Source organism: Plectropomus leopardus, chromosome 4 (assembly GCF_026936395.1).
Source record: "Plectropomus leopardus strain MGB_pleo_1.0 chromosome 4, ASM2693639v1, whole genome shotgun sequence".
Taxonomy (NCBI): domain Eukaryota; kingdom Metazoa; phylum Chordata; class Actinopteri; order Perciformes; family Serranidae; genus Plectropomus; species Plectropomus leopardus.
The window spans coordinates 21,672,567-21,694,286 of NC_142179.1; the positions used below are offsets into that span (position 1 = coordinate 21,672,567).

The 21,720-nt window shown below is 39.4% G+C and overlaps 1 protein-coding gene across 2 annotated transcripts; it reads left to right on the top strand.

Annotated features, from left to right (window-relative positions):
- The first annotated feature begins 1,270 nt into the window (after window positions 1–1,270).
- On the top strand, window positions 1,271–20,173 carry lnpep (leucyl/cystinyl aminopeptidase). Of its 2 annotated transcripts, XM_042487871.2 has the most exons (22): window positions 1,272–1,711; window positions 4,118–4,212; window positions 5,017–5,219; window positions 6,420–6,531; window positions 6,664–6,921; window positions 7,141–7,331; window positions 8,043–8,181; window positions 9,553–9,687; window positions 9,769–9,889; window positions 9,989–10,140; window positions 10,228–10,341; window positions 10,425–10,556; window positions 11,304–11,438; window positions 13,061–13,221; window positions 13,387–13,475; window positions 13,567–13,750; window positions 13,897–14,053; window positions 15,156–15,340; window positions 15,572–15,733; window positions 16,409–16,549; window positions 16,667–16,748; window positions 17,404–20,173. In XM_042487871.2, the coding sequence occupies exons 1-22, from the start codon at window positions 1,684–1,686 to the stop codon at window positions 17,533–17,535; spliced, it is 3,108 nt and encodes a 1,035-aa protein (XP_042343805.2). In that variant the 5' UTR covers window positions 1,272–1,683; the 3' UTR covers window positions 17,536–20,173. The 2 variants fall into 2 exon arrangements, with proteins under 2 accessions (XP_042343804.2, XP_042343805.2); XM_042487870.2 differs by having other exon boundaries at window positions 1,271–1,711; window positions 9,769–10,140.
- The last annotated feature ends 1,547 nt before the right edge of the window (window positions 20,174–21,720 follow it).

Sequence of the window (21,720 nt, forward strand, 5' to 3'; positions counted from 1 at the left end):
AAAAGTGTGTTTTGTAAAATGTCAGGAGACTTACTTGTTGGAACAAAAGATGTAATTGGTAGAACTGCCAGCTAAGAAGACGTAGAGTGTGTGTAATGAGCTCTGTGTGTGTGTGTGTGTGTGCATGTGTGTGTGTGTGTGTGTGTGTGTGTGTGTGTGTGTGTGTGTGTGTGTGTGTGTGTGAGAAAGAGATTGAGAGAGAGATTAAATGCTGTGTAACTGGATTCTTTACAAAATAGACAATAAAGGTGTTCATTGTACCTCCTGGCACCTTTCCGTGTGTTGTAAGTGAAACACATCCTTGTGATTAGATCAACCATTGTGTGTGTATTTGGTCTTCATCATGTTAACTATTCAGGTTAGGACTAAGAATAGGCTTGGGCTGAGGTTAGACAGGTAAGATTAGAGTTGGCCTCCAGGGAATGAATATAAAACAATGAAATGTCCTCACAAGCAAAAATGAGTGCGTATGTATTTAGTTTTTGTCATTTAAACTATTGATTTTAGGTTTCAAACTTGGTTTTAGTGTTAAAGTACGAACTGTAAATTCGATAAGCTCAGAGTAAGGGTTGAGGTTAAACATATGTTGGTTGGAGTTATGTTTAACCCTCTAAAATATGGATCCATTTCAGTTTACTTGTGCTGCATTCATATTTTTCATAAGCATTTAAATATGTGAAACCTAAGCAAAGAGGTTTGATTTCTTACAAAAAAAACAGGAGAGAAAAGGGCAACTTGGCAAGAGATGCCAGCTAATTGCAAGAAATTATGAAAAGGAAACAAGAAAATTATTTGAAAATGAGTTTAACTATTTGAAACTCTGCTTAAGATCACTTTTCTTGTGCTGCTTTCAGATACCAGTATTGTTATCTTAAACCGTGAGCAAATTGGTGCGATTTTCTCTAAAAACATGGGGAAAAGGCTATGACCAACTCTGTAACAAATGCATCACAAATTTAGTAGATTTAGACTAATGTTTTAAATTGCTAATTGCCTTCTTTCCATGGTTTTGCATCAAATTAAGCCAATTTGTTCAGGTTTCAAAGGATTAACTTGCACGTCAAATTGTAAAGACATACAGTGTACTCACAAGTATAGTCAAAAATATTATCCGTGTGTGTGTGTGTGTGTGTGTGTGTGTATGTGTGTGTGTGTGTGTGTGCGCGTGTGTGTTGGTCTGCGCGTCATACATCCTGGCCCTGCCCCCTGACTGTGACATCCAATAGGATGTCAGCATTGTAGGTTGATGGGAGGTTGTCAACAACTGGTCGGGTAGGAAGCAAAGTGTCATTTGTCCGTTGGTTTAGTTTGGCGAGCATGCAGAGAGTAAGACTTGATTTCATAAGAATTTACACGATTTTAGCGTAAAGTTCGAGTTTTCAAACAACCCCACAGCATTCACATTTTAGTGTACCAGACAGCTATGGGCGATAAAGTTGTGGAAATCAGCTAACGTTAGCTAACTGAATGTCTTTCCGTCAGTTGGAATTGTCAGAAGTTGGCTAGTCCCAAGCTAGCTACTACGTAGCTAACGTTACAACCGTGAGGAGAGGCTGCAGTTTGTTGTGAGCGTCTGATAGCCTGCGGTGGGTCGTCGCCAGCTAGAAAAACACCACGTCTGTCGAGCTGCTGTGAACGCGTTTCCTTGTTTTGGACGCGAGGAGCTGTTTGAGATATCCCACCATGGATCCGTTTGACAGTAACAGCACAGGTAAGGAAAGGAGATGGTGTTTACAGTAACAGCAAGCTAACAGCAGCAGGCCAGCTAGTAACTATTAGCTGAAAGCTCACTAGGAGTGACATTCACCCGAGGACACATGTTTAGAGGGGTGGGTTTGACTTTAGACAAGCCAAAGCTTTATATTTTCTGAGTGACTGGTTTCTTTGTAACAGTTGAGGGATTCTCAGAAGCTAAGTGTTGACAGTCCTGCAGTGGCATGATAACATTTTACTGCTCATGACTGTGCGCAGGAGGTGCTGACTGGGAACCTTGCTGTTTATCGTGTATGGTTTTATTTCATCTGCTCAAAGCTAATAACAGCTTTTCAACAGATTAAACAAGGCTGTCTTGACGTAAGCATAGTATGCCACTTGTCTTTCTAAACACAGCAGCAGTGTTTGCCCACTTTGCCTGTTGGTTTGATAATAGCTCTGTTTTGTCTTAGTGTGAAAAGCTGATAAGTCATGCACAGCTCAGCCCGGGCAACCAGCTACTTTATAACCTCTACTATAGTCCCAGGGTGTCCATGGCTTTATTAAAACAAACAAAAAGACCAGTGCACACACTACATTTACCTCAGGAGATGTTTTTTTATTAGAGGTTGGTATCAGCTTGGAAGAATCAATCACCAAATCACAGCAGTTGCACTTCTGTTTTTTCTCCTTTCACAGGAAAGGCCCAAAGTCACATTTCACTATCATCTTCTGATCAGATAATAATGAAGCAGAAACCTCCTTCCTTTATGTTTTTAGGCAAATAATAACAGTATTGAGACTTAGTACTTCACATCAATGTGGTGTATCTGCTGCCAGTTCTTACCTGGGCTGAATTAGTGGACACACCTGCCACTTCAGGAACATAACTATATTTCTATGACTCTAAGGTTGTGTTGATAGATGTTTTGATTAAACAGGAAGAGTGCAATCTGCAGACGGACATGCTCTGCTGCTTTATTTGCATAGACTGAAACAGCCTGATGAAAGTGCAGGATTTGTTGGTTGCTCACATTTGTCCAGCCTGTTTTCTAATTGTAGTCTGGATGTTAACATCACATCAACTGCTTCTCTCATCTGAGTGTTTTTGCTGATTTGAAATAACTTTCACCGTAGACGATGTGAGGGTTTTAGGGCAGAGGGATTTCGTGTGCAGTAAAGCCCTCTGAGGCAAGCTGTGTTTTGTGATAATGGGCTTTATAAATAAAATTGAACTGAATTGAACAGAACAACAACTATTAAGTGCAGATAGGACAGTCATCAGTATTAATAGAGTTTAATGTGTTTTGTCTGGGTCTTATATTTATCATATCCTCCTCTGCACATTAGACATTACCTACTACTTAGCTCCTAACCTATAAATAGGCATTCATACCACAGCAGTGTCCACACAGGGACATAGTGGCAGCCCGTACAGTGTTGTTATCAGAAGCACTGTAAAGGACAGACAAGGAGCTAAATTTACTTCATGCATTTCAGGACTCTTGTCTTCCTTTTGTGAAGCTGAGGCGCTCACCTTTGTTTGTTGCCATTGTTTCTGTATGAATACTGCGTATTCAGTAAGTGTTTGCTTTCTGTGCTTTCCAGTCTAGTCCATCACCAACTGAGACTGAAAATGTATTGTCTTAAGCTTGTAAAAGCATGAATGGAACGTGAGGCAAAATGGGAAACTTGCATTGCTTAGTGTTTTACTACTTTCGTTATTATTAAATTAGGAAGTTGAACATGCCTCTAATTGTTTCAAGAATTACTGAGAATTATTGAGGCGAGAATCTGCCTGCCACAAAATCACGTGGATTTTTGTAAGACAAGGCATAGCTCTTGTCACGGTGCTGAAGATGCAAGTTACTTTGTGCGAAAGCAATTTTTGGTAAACTGCAGTAGTATGTGACATGGCCAGATGATGAATATTTATTTAGGGCACACAATCAGTTGACTTATTAATTTTTCCAGTTGAATGAATGTAATGTGAAAGAAATGCAGCGATTTCTGTTTGAGCAAATTTTGTTGTACCAGTGCTTTAGAGTATCTATCTCAGCAGACTGATGAACCCTTTCTGTATAGATCATAGTACCAGGAAGGAAATGCTGTTGTAGGTTTACCAACAGGAAACTGAAGAAACTCAGACAGAGCTTTGTCATTCAAGGTTTCATGTTGCCTGCATATGAGATTACACCAATGACAAGCCTTTGTGTTAAAAAATGGCTTGTTGCCACAACTCTCCCGGGGAAAACTCTGAAACTCCAAATATCACAGTACATTTATTAAACATACAGGGTTGTTTGTGTGTGTGTTCATTTCAGTATATAAGCATGTAGGTTCTGTTTCCCCTCTCTGTGTTACCTCTCTCATTTCCTCTTTTTTTGAATCCTCTATCTGATTTCTCTTCCTCCCTGTGTTGCAGAGAGAGCTAACCTGCCCAGGAACATGATTGAGAACAGCATGTTTGAAGAGGAGCCTGATGTTGTGGATTTGGCCAAAGACTCAGCTGCATTTCCAGTATGTCGTCTTATGCTGTGCATGTTATGCGCGCCTTCATCTTGAGGACTGGCCTTGCTCAATACTTAGCATAAATCAGCATGCATATTTGCACCACTCTGAACAAGTGCTTTCATCTGTAATCTTATATCTTGGACCGATTGGGGGCAATATAAATAAGATCAGTTAATTCAATGGCAGTTGACACTTGTGGGTAGCCAGTGATGCTCATTTGCACACTTTCAGTTCAGTACATCTTTGCTCAGGTCATGTTTTTTTAGATCTGTTTGCAGCACCTACTGATATCTATGGTCAGAATTGTAAGAATACAAAGGAACTTTATGTTAGCATGACTACAATGCTGTATCCTTTTCTTCAGAGCTAAAGAGACCCATTTACTGTATCATAAAGCCTCAAGAGCAAAGTCTTATAGAACCTTAAGTCCATCCCCCAGCCCCCATTACTTCTCTCCTCCCTCACTGTCTGACCCCCAACAACCTTCTGCTAAATTGAATCTCCCTTTGCATCTCTTATTGCTCAGATGTTTATTTCTGTATTGACTGTGATCCTTATTTTAAAAAAAAGACCCTACCACTCATTATGATTTACCTGTCGTCTGTGCCCTTTGTTGACAGACCCTTTCTGTCATTTTTTCCCCCATTATTCCTGTCTCTGCCCTCGCTCTCCTCACAGCCTCCACATACAACATCTTACCCTGTGCTAATTAATTTACCTGGGAAGGCAATCTAGTTACTAACATTATGTGGGATACACAGCACTGCTCAGCTGCAGAATAACAGAGTGTACTGTACTTGCTCTCTGCAGACGTTTCCTGCTCTTGACCCAGATGAGGTGGTGTATGAGCCTCGTAGCTCACGGCTGCTTGTGCGAGGCCTTGGAGAGAATGACATGGACGAGGATGAGGAGGACTGTGAATCTTCAGCCCGTCTGCTTGGCATGTCCTTCATGAACCGTAGCTCTGCTCACAGATCCAACTCTTCCCCTTACACCAGACAGGCTCCACCCAGGTAATGCACTGAAAAGGTCATCATTTGGGATGCTGTGCGGTATTATGGCATAAAAAATCGAGGTATGCCAAGTTGCTGCATATTTGTCTCAAAACTGCGTGGCATGTAATTGCTTGTTAAATGCAAAGCGCCCAGTGATATACTAGAAGTGGGCAATATATCAATAATACTTGATGCATCGCAACTTTTTCCGTGTGTTATGTTTAAAATGACTATATTACGAACATTGCGTATAATTTGTCACGTAATTTTTAAAAGAAAAAAAAGATTTGAACATGATATATCACATGCAAACCCTAACCCTTCCAGACCCCCCGACCACTCTCTGCTGGGCAAGTGTGACAAGCGAGGCATGTGTTTTTGTATCTGCAGGGCTCCAGACAGGGACCATTTAGTTGTAATTTGTGACCACAGAGCCCCAGTATCACTAGAAAATCTTGTAATTGTATAAAGTGGAGAGCTGCAAGTTTGTTTCTGGCTCACAGTGAATAAATCCTCACATTTAACTGCGCTGCTGAAACAGTTAAGCTTTCCACTGTCTGCTAACATATTATTGTTGCTTCAAGTTTACAGCAAAAACATGAGCCCAGTGCTTCAGAATAAAAGAACCAGTGGTTCTGCTTTGATTTATTTTCATATAACAATACTTAATGTAATGCCTTTTGAGATGTTAAAGCCCCCACTGAGCCAGTATCTATAAGATGGACATGATAAACTCATACCATCAAGCACAGCAGCATGGGTAATCTCTGTGGGTTTAATAAAAATCACCTTTAAGCATGACCTCATGTTTGACAAAGAGTAACATAGAATCATAAAACAAGTGGTGGTGGTTTAGGTTGCACTTAGATTTTTCAGATAAATTCTTCCTGTCCTGTGGGAAACATTGTGATTACAGCTGCAGAGTAGAGAAGCAAATCTATGTTAAGTAAGATGCCAAAGTTTAATTTAAAGGTATAAATATGAGAAGATCAAAACATCTGTAATAATGTTACCATTCAGGAAACCTTCTAGTGTTAGTTTCAGAGCAACAAATGTAAGCATGAAATGCCATCACAGTATTAGACAAAAATAATTGTTTAATATAATAGTACTGCCCTGCCTTGTTGTACTGTAATTGAGTTCCCAGAATGAATATCATAAGGTGTTTTCAAATATCACACAGTCAGAGTAAGTAATGTTAAACTCTTCTGGTTTCAGGTCATGTTCACGGCCCTCAGCTCGCACCATGGTTGTGTGCGTGTTATTTCTGGTGATAGTGGTCTCTATGACCATGGTACTGTACTTCTTACCTGGATGCACCTTTACCAGGGTAAGAGACTTTTGTTTAGGTAGCTTTTGTGACCATGTGTATATATCAAAACATGATTGGTGGTCATAACTATGTCAGATTATTTCCCTTTTTACTTTTCCTGGCTGACCCCAACGCTCCATCCCTCTGCAGACGGGTTGTCCCAAGACCAACACGACCTCTCCCCTGGAGCCAGTCTACCCTCTCTCCACAAATGGCAAACCATTTCCATGGGCACAGCTGCGGCTGCCTCGCAGTATACACCCTCTAAGCTATGACCTCACCCTGAACCCTGACCTCGACAAGATGACCTTCACCGGCCGCACTATCATCAGCATGTTTGCACGTCACAACACCAAGATCATCGTGCTGCACAGTGCTAATCTCAACATCACCAAAGCTACCTTCAAGGTTGGATTGAAAAGGGTTTGTGTGTGGATGACTGTGTGTAATAATGACCGTGTAATATATCATTAAGTTCTCATTCTGTGATGTCCAAAGACTGCCAGACTAAATGTTCATAACTTTAAACAAAGATTTCATTTGTGCTTTCACATAATAATTGATTCGAACTTTTTGCTTTTCTTATGTTGTCTGCTGGCTCTTAACTAAATTCTTCCTCTCCTCCAGCTGGGTGATGGGAAGGACAGCGATGTAACTGTACTGGAGTACAAACCCAGACAGCAGATAGCTGTGCAGTTCCCTGAGGAGCTGAAGGCAGGCCAGTATTGTGTTTTGACCCTGGATTACTCTGCCAACCTCTCACATACCTATGATGGTTTCTACAACAGCTCATACACGGATAAAGACGGAGTCAAAAGGTACACTTGACTGAATGGTTGTGCTGTAAGTACTTCACCAGAACTAAAAGATGTGCTGCAGAATAAGGACTTAATAAAAAACCTGTACTGACAGGATCGAATGTCTGTCACAGCTAAGCCTGTGACCTTTGGCACAACTCATGATCAGACAAACTAAGCAATGCTTTAAAAATGTCAATTACAAACTGAAATTGGAGGCTGTCTTATTGATTTTACACAGAGTTCCAACAGTAAAGGAAAACCTATAAAAATTATGGAATTTCCCAATCATATTTTTCTAGGCCTGGAAAGGGTCGTAGAATTAGTAAAAATCATTAAAATGCTGGAAAAGTTACAGAATTTTGTTGTGTGTAATAAAACTGTTACAGAAATCTTCTGTGAATAACTTTCTAAATAATGTAACGTGCTGGCAGATTTATTTTCTGTCAATAACGTAGCTCTAATGTGCTTTGAGGCATGACATTTGGTTTATCATCACGTACATTTCCCCCCTGCATTCTGTCTTTCCCCTCATGTATGCCAGCTAGTTGAAATTATGTTTTAATAGTGTTTGGTTCTGATATGTTTCAAAAATGCAGAACAAGTGGGGCAAGAAAAACTTTTTTTTTTATTATGGGTCCCTGAAAAGTCTTGGAAATGTTTTAAAATTTTGTTCATGAAAATGTGTGGAAATTGTTATTTCAGCATGATCATACTCATCTCCCTCACCAGGGTCTTAGCTGCAACCCAGTTTGAGCCACTGTCAGCAAGGAAGGCCTTTCCTTGCTTTGATGAGCCGGCTTTCAAAGCCACCTTCTTGATTAAAATCAACAGAAAACCAGACTACATGACTCTTTCCAACATGCCTCAGGTACTGTAACATGAATTTAATCCTGGTTAATGTTTTTAAAGTATGGCAAGACGTGTTAAAACACTCCACATAATGTGCTAAATGACTTTAGAATCTTTCTGAAAATACCAAAACTTTACATCAACATCAAATAATTTTTGACTAATATTAATTTAGTTTATTAGTTTCTGTTCTCAGCATTACGGGGTTAGCTTAATTGTTATATATATGTTAATTTGCAGACATAGTGTGATGCCTGTGGTTACTAGTAGGGTGTAACAATATGTTGATCTGGATCGATATATCTATTCAATGATAAAGGATCCAGTACCATCAATATAAAGTGAAAACATCAATGTGAATCACCATCTTTAAAATACAACTTTATTTTTGAAGTTCCCATGACACATCTGTGTCACCTTTTCTGTCCAAGCACCCCCCTAAACATTCAAACAGTGCTAGTGGCCTAGTGCCAGGTAAATCGTGGCAAGCAGCCGAGACAAAATGATGAGGATTATCATTGATATTGTCTCATATCGATTGTGGGCTACTGAATTGAATCAAATCAAAATCGTATAATTGGAGACTTTGTGTTATCAGCAAATATTGTATTCCAAAGAATCTGTAAAATATTGTATCTTTACAACGTGAGTTTTATTAGCATTAGAATGGCACTATAATGAATGACATAGAATCTGGGATGTTCACCATAGCACCTTCAAAAATATTGATGAATCAATACATATTGATTCTGAATGTTTGAAACGGTTTCAGGTCTCATTTTCTGTAGTATTGATCCATCGGTATCTGCTGCGCTTTCTCTCAACTCTCTTATTGTTAATGTTACCGCAGTCATTCTGCTGTTTTCTGCTACTGACCAAGAAAAGAAAAGTCGCATATGTCCTGTTATAGCCATGTTATATTCATCTTTTACTAAAAGAATTTTTTTTTCTCTGTGATGTTGATATTTTTCAAGGTTTTGTGCCAAAGTTCTATTAAATTCCAGTATCGAGACAACACTAGTTCACCAGCAAAATGTTGGGTTTATGACCTAAAATAGATTGTCTTTGTCAGTTTGCACAGCCTTCACTCTTTTCTCCCCAGCACATTGTCAACTGCAGCTAACACTAATAAATGCATGTAAATGCACTAATAATGGCAAGCGTGTAACAAAGATGGATAAAATTAAAAGTACAATGCAATGTAATTTCACTCACTCTGTATTTTATGTCACTTGTCTTGAGGAAGTCTTGTGTCATTCTTGTTCCCACTGGGACTCGTAAGCTCTTAGCGAGGGCACAATTAAACTTAATAGACCCTCATTTTTTGGGGTGCTTGCAGAGCTGTATATATTAGTTGGTACTAATCTTGTCTTGACACTTTGTGTTTCAGGCTAAAAGCACACCACTTTCCAATGGCCTCGTGCAGGATGAGTTTGAAAAGACCAGTGTCAACATGAGCACGTATCTGGTGGCTTTCATTGTCGCTAATTTCACCCCAATCAGCAGAAATGTCTCAGAAACTCTGGTAGGTCTAAAGTTTTTTTTTGTTTGGTATTCGTAGAGGTTGTGTTTTTGCTGATAAACGGTCTGTATCTGTGTGTTTTAGGTGTCTGTGTACTCTGTGCCAGAGAAGAGGGAGCACACTGACTATGCGTTGGACACAGCCTCCAAACTGCTGGAGTTCTACAATCACTTCTTTGATATTAACTACCCCCTCAACAAACTAGGTGAGTATACACAGGCACTTGCACATTATTTCCCTCTCCAACTGATCTCTTTTCTCCCCTCTTTACGCACCTTAATATACACCCTTTCTCTTTTCTCAGACTTGGTGGCCATCCCAGACTTCCTGGCAGGAGCCATGGAGAACTGGGGACTCATCACTTTCAGGGAAACCAGCCTGCTGGTGGGCAAACAGTCCTCACCTCTGGAAAAACAAGCCGTTGCCTCTGTCGTAGCACATGAGCTCGCTCATCAGGTAGTTTGCCTGTGTGTTTGAAAAAGCAGCAGATTAAGTGAATATGCTACAGTGATGACCTAATCTGTCTCTGATCTTGTGTTGCAGTGGTTTGGGAACTTGGTAACAATGAGCTGGTGGAATGACCTGTGGCTCAACGAAGGCTTTGCCACTTACATGCAGTACATGTCCCTGCAGACAGTGTTGCCCAAGCTGGACATTGTAAGTTCACACATCTGCCTCACATATCTCGAAGCAGATGAAGCTGTGTGCCTCAAGTCTGTAAATCCTGTGTTTGTTTTCAGGGTAATTTGTTCCTGGCAGTACGCTTCAGAGCACTGGACAAAGATGCACTAAACTCCTCCCACGCTGTGTCGACTGAGGTCAATAAGCCGGAACAGGTGGAAGAGATGTTTGACTCTGTCTCCTATGAGAAGGTACAATTTTTTAAATGATATATACCTAGATAAATACATGCAATGGTAATTAATTCAGGGAACTTTCATCTCTGAGAGAAATTCCTCTACTGGGCCTCACACTTAAGCTGCGTGTCCTTAAAAAGCTTTTACTATAGTACCTAAGGAACCAAAATTAACACCAAGCAGGTACCTAAACCCTAGATATGTATAGCCTTTTCACCGCAGATAGTGCTCTTACATGCGGGCGGCATTGTTGTGAGGTCATTGTAGTGCAGGCAAGAGCGGGTGTTTAGTGCTGCCTGTGCAAACTGAATGAAGTTCTGACACATTTTTTTCCTCCAGGTGATGATTAGAATATATGCAGTTCACATAATTTGGTCACAATTTTTAAACACTTGAAGATCCACTCATTATTAAAGGGAATAAAAACAGATGCAGTGGTCAAAGTTCCTATGTTGAAATTGAAGATGTGTTGATGAAGTCACGTCGTCTTCTCATGCATTAAGTAACATTACAAGTAAACATCCCACCGTGAAATTTGCCTGCAGTCAGCCCAGTAAATTGAATTATTTTCTCAGCCTACAGCTATTGCAAGAGGCTACAAAACATCTTTTCATTTTACGGTTCTAGTTTACTAATTTATGAAAAACTTGTCATGGTTAGGACAGCAGTTCGACCTGCTGGTTGAAACACGCCATAAGTTATAACTGTTGATGGTGCTCTTTTATCTTAACACAATGCTGTGCATGTGCGTCTGTCTTCCAGGGTGCTTCAATTCTCTTGATGCTGAACGCCTCCCTACCAGAGGAACAACAGTTCAGAAAGGGTATCATTCAGTACCTAAAACAGTTCAGTGGATCAAACACGGACACTGATGACCTCTGGAACAGCCTTACACAGGTGTGTGCCTCTTTTGGGTACTATTGACAGCACAGTAGAGAGATAAGATACTAATCACTTTGGCTACATTCAATGTGTACCTTCCCTGTGTAAATTGTCAGCCAGCCATGTGGCTAAAATATACTCTCCCTGACATTAAATGCATTTCATTACTTTTATCGCATCACAGAGAGACAGCATGCAATGTAATCCTGTTCACAACAGCAGACTAAAGACTTTATATTGTGTGAAGGTGCCTTCTTGTTATTTCTGTATGCCAGTAAACACTATGAAAATGCCTAAAAGCTGCGGTGGGATGCACCACCAACAGGAGAACTCAGATCTAAGTTTTTATAAGCTGCCGAATCGGAAAACTGAGCCTTTAAGAAAACAAAAGTGGATACAGGTTGTTAGGCATCAGCAGGACTAAAGGGGTAAACTGTTGAATCCTGACACTCACCATGACTACATGTGCAGCAGGCATTTGCTAGTTTGGCCAAGAAAAACTGTAGAGGTTAAAGTTAACTAAGCTCTGCATGGCCTTGTTTTGATCTTTGTTAAGTTAAATGATGATAATACAGGGTGATTCAATCAAGATTTGACAGCAAAGTGTTTCACTCTTGGCCACTCAGTGGGATCATTTCTCCAAGATAACCAAGATAAGGAGAAGAAGAACTCTGTTATCACTGATGAACAAACATACAACAAAATTGCAAACTCCCTGTGGTGCACAATATACATAAATAAATGAATAATTTGAAAATAGATAGGTACAATAATAATAAATAATGCAGTATGAAGGGGGGCAGTGTGGTAGGGTGACGTGGCTCTCAATCAGTGATACATGATTGTGTGTGATTGATTCACACAACAGCACTACAGTAAAAAGTGCTTCTTAGTGTGGTTGTGTGTTTTTATTGTTCTGTAACACCTCCCAGAGGGTGTAGGTGCAAACAGTAGATGTCCAGGGTGAGAACTGTCTCTCAGGATGTTTTATGTTCTTTTTATACAGCGAGTGTTGTGGATGTTTACCAAGTTTAAGGGGAAAGGACAATGAGATAAGCCAACAGTCTTGAGTTTATCAACATACCTTTCCCTCTCTGGGAGACATAGGATGCCAAAAATCCTTTGACACGCTGAAATCTAATATTTTAGCTAGCTTCAGCCATTTTATTTGCATTTCATCCATAAGTTGCATATCGTAGTGCCAGTTGTTTTCCTCTCTGGTGGGTGTGGCATTCAGAGTGTGATACATTGCGCTCTGTCTTTACGATAGGTGATCATAGAGAACCGTGTCAGGAGCTCCATAAAACGCAGTAAATGACTTGTAATAATAGTTTATCATGTTATAATTTATTGATCCTATAAGAGAGTTGATCTTTTTGCTCACTCCCCTTTGTAGGGAAGCACAGAGTCTGTAGGTACAGACAGTAGATAGTTTTTATCATAAAGGCTTAAAAACCAAATAATCCATTGATATTTCTTCTGTTATATCCACTTTGGGTTTGGTCTACAGGAATTCAAATCTTCAGAATAAACCTGCAAAGTTTCAGACCACTGCTGAAATTACCTTCATATACTTCATTTCAGAAAAAAAAATTGACATGAAACTGGACTGAACAGATTTTTCTAAATGTCCTCAGGTCGAAGTCTCTTCGCAGCACCTGAATGTGTCAGAGATGATGAGCTCATGGACATCACAGAAAGGCTTCCCATTGGTCACTGTAAGCCGCAAGGGAGATCAGGTGACCCTCACGCAGGAGCACTTCTTGCTCACGACTGACAATGCCACGCATACTTCCAGGTGGGTGACATTCTCAATCTCACACACGCGCACATACACACACACACACACACACACACACACACACACACACACACACACACACACACACACACACACACACACACACAAACAGAAATAATAGAAATAAATCATAACCCCACCTATAATTTGTACTCTCTTTAGCTTGTGGAATATTCCAGTGATGTACGTAAATGACACCTGTAGTTTGGCCCCTGAGTGCAGACAAATGTTCACTTTGAAGAGCAAGTCAGGTAAAATACAAAATTTTACTGAAAACATCAAGTCAAGAGTCTCAAATCTCGAGTACAGTGTCAGATGGTGACTTTTTGTGTCTGTTTTCAGGGACTCTTAAGCTTCCAGAAAGTGTGAAGTGGCTGAAGTTGAACTACAGAAACACGGGTTTCTACATTGTCCACTACGGAGACGAGGGCTGGGCTGCTCTTACAGATGCTTTGTCCAGCAATGTCAATGTTCTCTCACATGAGGACCGTGCCTCGCTCATACACAACATCTTTGCTCTCTCCAGGTACAGCCAACAACATAAATAGTTGCATTCAGTAACAGTAGAACCTGAAGTAGAGGAGTAGTTCTCAAGCCCTGTGTTTGATTTTTTAACAGCTTTCATTCTCTGCCTTTCTTTTCTCTCCTTAACTATCTGAACATTTTTAAAAGACTGGGACGTGTGTCCTTTCAACAAGTCCTCAACCTGTTGAAGTACATGTCCAATGAAACTGAGACTTCTCCTGTGACAGAGGCCTTGTTACAGCTCAATGTTATCTACCAACTGCTCGACAAAAGACAAGAGCACCTTCTTGTGGCCCGCATGAAGGTACGCGCACATGCGCACACACACACACACACACACACACACACACACACACACACACACACACACACACACACACACACACACATTAACACACTTATTACAGTTAAGACATTTAATGACAGCACATTTTGTGAATAAAGATATACACACAATATCTTAATTCTTGAAAATCCTCAAAAGTTTGTAAGAAAACAAGTGTTTAAAATCAGTGTGTGGAGTATAAAGTATTTAATCTGTATTGTTGAAATTTGTCAGTATGCTTTTGATGAGGAGTTATATTTAGGTGTTTAACTGTAACATAAAGGCAGTGACGTTAAAGTAATAAATATTAAGCCTGGATAATAATAACATCATGTTTTACACCAAAATATACCACTTTTTAGTTCTTGAACTTCACTCAAAAATCCTTAAATTTTAAGCTCCCAAAGTACACAAACCTGCTTAAATGAATAGCCCAGCAGCACAACATGCGTACTAATATTTTTCAGCCCTCAATAAATCCTCTTGAAATTACACATATTCTTCAGTGTAACTGTCTCATTAATGAGAAACTTTAAACATTTTCATGTAAGGACTGGCTTTATTTAAGAAGTTAAGATATTGGTGAGTTTTAGTTGCTGGTAGGGCACGACGATACGGAGAAAATTGAATCTTTCAGTATCAGTATTATGATGATATTGTAGGGCTGACTTCAAAAAATATTTACACAATTAGATTTCTGATAAATAGTCATCAATAATGTGGATATAATGACTAAGTGTGTAAAGGTAAATAACATCACATCTAGAACAGTTTGACAGGTTCAGAAAATTACACTTAATTATAAATCAGTCTTTAAAACCAGGGAAGACAACACTTAGGATTTCACATCATTTAAAATCTAAGACAATATCTAGTTTAATATCAAAATATCTTATAATATCAAAATAATGCCCAGTAATGCCCATAAAGCCCTAGTTGTTAGTTTTTGTTGTGTCAGGACATTTAGGATTCAAGCTGAAATCACAAGTCTGTCAAAAAATCATAAAATTTGGGAACTGTTTAACTGAGTGTAGTGTTTCTGTGCACTAATGTATCCATGTTTTTTCCTCAAATATGACAGGTTTATATTCGGAGTCAGTTTGGCTCTCTGATTGAAAATCAAACATGGAAAGAGGAGGAGAGTGTGTCTAAACAGGAGCTGCGCTCCGCCCTGCTGGAGACGGCCTGTAGTCTGAATGAGAACAACTGCACTCAGCGAGCCAAAGCTCTGTTCAAACAGTATGTCGAGTCCAATGGGACCTTTCGGTACGTATGGCTCACAATTTATTTTTGTGTTTCTTTTCTGGGTCACATTAACAGCTACAGCAGGGTGAGAGGAGCAGCGCAAACATCTTTATAGAGGCAGAAATCATGTTTCGTAGGGACGTGGAATGTGACTTGATAGAATTGATCTGACATTAGAGTCGTAGGCAGTAAACTGAATTTTTGTGTACTTTTTTCCTAAAATAGCTTTATATTTTTATACATTTTCTTTAGGATCCCAGGCGATCTGCAGCAAGTTGTATTCACTGTGGCTGCTCAATCAGATGAGGATTGGGAGACTTTGTTCACCATGTATCAACATGCCACCTATGATGCTGAGAAGCGAAAAATGCTACAGGGCCTAGCATCCACGCAGGACGCACGCAGTATAGCCTGGTAAGTGTTTGTGTTTGTGTTTGAGGTTGTGTGTATGTGTCTGTGTGTGTGTGCGTGTGTGTGTGTGTGTGTGCGTGTGCGTGTGTGTGTGTGTTTGCACCAGAATTTAGCCTTTATGGTAAAAATTTCTCCCTACTTCAATATTTCATATTTGTTTAAATTTCACATGCTGTATCGTATGATACATAAAATGTGTTACTACTGTTAAGTATTAAGTTCGAATAGTTTCACTCATCTTGGTTGTTTTAACTCTACATTGGTATTTGAGTCTTTCATGTTATTGTGTTTGTCCTGAAACCAAAAAAAGATTAAAAAAAAAAACCATACACAGTATATATACCTGTACTGGGCCCTTTACAACTATTATATTTTTTCCATATTGTTTTAAGGACTGTGCTTGTTTTTTATGTTTATTTTCATTGATAACATGGATGTTTTTAGTGTTTACTGTTGATATTTACTTTTTGTATCTTGCACCTGAGATCCTTGAGAAACGCTGTCTCATTCTGCTGTGCACACAAACGTATAGTGAAATGACAATAAAGCTGAATCGAATCAAATTAAATTGGGATGGCTTGATAAGCAATTTATTCTCATGCTGTATGGAAGTGAATATAGTGTCTGTGTTGTTTATGCACTGAGCAACATTTGAACTCTTTATTACGCTCCTTTTAGGATTCTAAAGGCAGGTCTGAAGGGGGATCTCATTCAGACGCAGGAATTGCCGTTGGTCATCAGCACTGTGTGTAAAGGCTTTGCCGGTTACTTGTTTGCCTGGGATTTCATACAAGAGAACTGGGACTGCCTCATAGAGAAGTAAGTGGTTCCTGTCAGCTTCATAAAAGTTATTGCTGAGTTTAAATTTTAGAATTATTACACATGAAAATGAAAAAACGAAGCAACATCAGTGTTTTGTGTTTTTTTCGGCTGTAGGTTTCCTGTTGGCTCCTTTGCCATCCAGACAATCATCAAGTCCGTCACCTCTCAGTTCTCCACACAGGCACACCTCAATCAGGTGGGTTTTAATGAAAAGGGATTATGTTTGCGGGTTGTGTGTCTGTCCTTCCATCCCATTCTTGTGAACGCAATATCTCAAGAATGCCTTGAGTCCAAATGGACATCTGAGCCAAATTTTAGGAAATGCTCTCAAGTATGAAATTATTTCAGCAGCCAAAGGTCACTGTGACCCCACGAACCATGTTTTTGGCTGTGATTCAAGAATTCATACACAAATTATACAGAATTTCAAATGTCTAAACAGGGTAAAATGATGAAGTGATGATATTTTATATCCAAAAGGTCAAAGCTCAGCTTCACAGTGATATACTGTTCTGCAGAAACAATGTTAAAACACCTTGGGTGTCCTGACTGTATAGATCTTTTGTGCTGTCGGGTTGAAGATGTGCGGAAAGCATCCACCTTTTAGAATTTGTAGCTTCTTTGCAGCAACATCCACATTCGAAACATCGTCTACTGTCATGGCTACCATGAGTGTGGATAGACATAGATGTGACGTGCAACTTGACATATTGGCAGACGCTTTCAAAAAGGCAATGATAGTTCTACTTTTTTTTCAATAGAATACATTTATGCGTCAGCATATTTGGGGGTCGTGAGATTGTTTGTGGAGAGATATTTACTGTGTGTGTGTGTGTGTGTGTGTTGTGCAGGTTCAGGGCTTCTTCTCCAGTCTGAAGGAGCGTGGCTCTCAGATGAGAAGCGTGCAGGAAGCCTTGGAAACTATTAGGCTTAACCGGCGCTGGATGAACGAGAACCTGCCCATGCTCCAGAAATGGCTTTAATACAGACGCTCCATTCAGTCTCCGCCCCACTGACAGGCAACAGGGGCGTGTCGTCAAGACAACAGCAGCGTTTGCACTATTATAGGACGTTGTCTCTTAACTCCCTTTATCCAGGCCAGAGTACTCATCAAAGCCAGCAGTTGTGCTCTACCTGGGTGGACAAGGTGTTAGATCCTCTGGATTGGTCCTGTGAGTTGTATTTGCAAGCTCAGGGTGGCTCTGATGTGTGTCTGACAGGAAGTAGTCGGATGCAAACACACACTCCTCACACTTTATGCTGTCGACCAAACCTCTCTTCTGCAGCTCTCATCTAAACCTCATGCCTGAGCAGACAATCATTCTTCATCCACACTCCTTTCACTCGGCCTGATCTCGGGCACTTGACTGTATGAGCTGTCTAACGGCCACTCCAAAAAGAGCAAGAATGATGAATGTCAACGTTACTGTGTATGTACGTACCGTCAGTCTGTCCTGGACTTTCTCTCCAAACGTCGGATATATGTTGATGCAGCTGTCAGGGATTTAAAATTGCTGGTACTTCAGAAGGAACTATTCTTAGAATTAAACTAACTGTGTGTCATGAAACTCTAATTACTCATGCAACCTGAAGCATTTATTATATTAGTCATGATTTGGCTAGAAGATGGGTTGGTTGATTGATGGATTGCTTAAAATACCAAACTTTTGTTGGCATCAATTGAATGTACTGAGAAACCTTCCCACTGTGTACAGTAGATGGCGTACTGCACAGCAGCGCAGGTTTAAATCAACCAATGTGTCTTAGGTTAGAGCAGGCAGTGCACAGTGGAGCCAAATATTTCTTTCTTTCTCCACCAGTCATAAGCCCAGTTTAGCTCCGATCACCAAGATTGATTTTAGGTTTTTTGCCTGCAGTGCAGTCACTGTAAACACTCTTTAACTCAGTGTGCTTGTAAACTTGTAATTATATTGTAAATATGCTACAGCAATTCCCCCCTGCGAGTTTGGATGTACTGTTTCACACATCTTGACTTTTAACATTTTAGGATTTGCTTTGTGTTGTGTATATAGAGTGTAAAGATGAAATGTATACATAGAATTGATCAAGAGTCTTGGTCAAATACTTTTACTGTATTTCTTGATCGAGACCCCTCCAGGGAGGTTCATTTGCAGATGAATGTTTGTGTTTTAAGGGCTAATGTGCATATTGAAGATACAAAGTGTAAGAAGAACATTTATATTGGGCACGACTAATCTGTCCAGTGCACTGTTTGTCAGCCAAATCAAAATACAGAAGGTTTTAAAGTTACTCCAATGTCAATTGGTCATGTTGCTCCTGAGAGTTAGGAGTAACCAAGCTATTTATTGAGTGTGTCTGAAAATGTTTCCCATCTTTTGTTACAAGATTTTATTTAAATACAATTGTATACTCAGCCTAAGCTTTATTTAATGTGGTACTCCTTACTTATCCACTCCATCACTGTTGTGACATTCAGGATAATTGAGTAAATACAGTAGATTTTGTCATTTTTATTGCCTCAAAACATCCTCATGAGATATGCATTGCTGTTCTTGGTCATCATTCCTCTGAAGCCACTTTGTCTCATATATATGTAAAAACTTTCAACATTTATCTCCTCTCTGCCACGTGTGGGGACCTGTAAAAGTGTCATTTGTTTCTTGTTTTGCTAATGACTCCTGCTGGTTTGTCGCAGTAGCTGCCAGGAGAAGTGAGATATAAGAGACAGAGGAAAGCCCAGTAAGTGTTAGGTCCTCTTTTACCCCTTTTTCACCAATGTGGAGCGTGCTCCGCTCTGGTTCCCACACCTAATTTCAGAGCATTTCCACAACATAGAAATTTGTTCAGAACCTGAAAAGTTGGTTCCAAGCTGGAACCAAAACAAAAAAGGAGAAATCACTGGGAAAAAAAGTGCAGTGGTCATATTAATAGCAGGTCCATGCTGATCTTTGGATTAAAAAAAAATATCTTCAGTAACAGAACAAAAGCTCACAGCTAACAGATGCAAGTTGTCATCTTGCTACTTGTGTTTACATTGTGCCAAACCCTCTGTTGATGACGCACTCTTGATTACAGTGATTCTGATCAAAACCGTTTAAAAAAAACCAAGAGACACCAATTATATTGAAGGCGTGGTTTCTTGGGAGAAAAGATCAAGTTGTAATGAGTTTGTTAGACTTTGAAGAAGTAGCTTACAGTGTATTGGATTTTTAAAAACGTCATTTCAGTTTAGATCCGCCTAGAGTTTGTCAACAGTATTGCCACATGTTTCATCCAGTCAGATAACACGTCAAGAATATTGCATTTCATAATATCCCCTAATCCCTAATTGTGGCTCATACCATTTTATTATGAAAAACTGACACTTTTTACAGCTGCCAGGAATCAGATGAATTCTAACTTTCATGTGAAGTCAGTTGCAATAAGCTTTAAGAGACAAGAATGGCTGATGTCATTCAGGCACCAGGTTCGGTAGAAGTTGCTGAATCAGTGATGGGGCGAGAGGATTGTACCACATGTGCAGTAAACCCAATCAGATGGTCTTTGTTTTTGCACTGGGATGAAATGCTGCAGATGCTTTTGAAACTGTGTTGCTCTACATGTGAATAATATATAAATAAAAGTTGTTTTCTGAAGATATTGGATTTTATTTTGTATTTTTATTGACATACAAAGACATTAGATAAAATTTTGTTTTGAACATGCATGATAAAAATATAGATAGAAATAATATGTAAGTAGCAAAGCAAACATTCAGTAAACAGTATTTAATGTCTGAAAAAGAGTAGAAAGAGGCAATACTAATTAAAAACTCCCCTACACACACACACACACACACAAAAAAATATATATTTTTTATCAATAATAATAATTAATACTATTAATATTAAACATAAATAGTCACTTTCTTCTGTAGTGTTCACCATACACACCTTGATCAAATTAATTAAAAAAAATTTAAAAACACAATAGTAAAACAAAGAGAAAGCATATTTGTATTTATGACACAATACTAAAGATGATGCAAACAATGTGCAGCAGATGCTACGTGCTGTTGTCCTTGGAGCCATGAAGTCCTTTAGATGAAGCTGCACAAGTAAGCTGAAAAACTCAGGGCCATTGTCTTCACAACAGATCATCTTGCAGCAAACCAAAAACAGCAAGCACTAAAAATAACAAAAATCAGAGGAATCTGTTCCTCCTCATCCTGTTCTACCAAGCAGCATCACATTTAAGAAATTATTTTTGCTTTGCTGCTTTTGTAAATATCAAGCTGCAAAACCTCTAAATCACAACCCCTGGCAGGACACTCACACAGTTAAATACACTTTACATGTCGCCTCTCTTCTGTACCACCAGAGGTCTTTCCAGTTCTTCTGGAAACAGTACACTGGCTCCCATTCATGTTTTCCTTTGTTTGGATATATTGTATTACATAAAATGCGGATGTATATTTCTTTGTGTATGTCGTGGGAATGATCTCTGAAAACAACTTGAAGCCATAATTTAAACCATTACTTTATGTCAAGTCTGTAAAAGACAATAAATCATTCAGTGTAGTTATAAAAGGGAATTTTCATGTTCAACAAAGGCAAGTATTTGTGAATTTGTATCCAGCTCAGTGAAGCAAACTGTTCCTTCTATGTGTGTGTATTTTGTGTGTTTTAAAAAATCTGTTTTGCGCCTTGAAGACTTGTTTTGGCAGAAGGCCACACAGCTGGAAAACATCATAGAGCTGTTTTTTTTACCCTCATACTTTCTTTCTTTGCCAATTAACTGGAGTGCACAAGGTATAAAGACAATTTAGGGCTTTGTATTAAATAAAAGAAGTCAAACTATGATTAATGGAGGAGCTGTGTGCTGTATGAGACCTGATAGACACCTGGAGGGCCCAATATTTTGTCTTTGTTTGTAACAAAAAAGATGCCATGCACTGCATAGTTTCACTCACTTTACCCTTATTGGGGCCATAACCTGGACTATTTGTTGTTAGTTTTTTTCATTGCTTCCAACATTGTTTTTATTTGATAGGATTCAGGGCGCACTGTAGCTGAGGTGCATTGTTGAGGCAGCAGGAGTAAGATCCATGATAAGACCAGGCAGCAATCTCCAAGGCTAAAAAATGAAGCTGATGTGGAAGTGCCAAAAACTTCAGTTCCTCTAATTGCCACTTGAAGCTGGCTCCA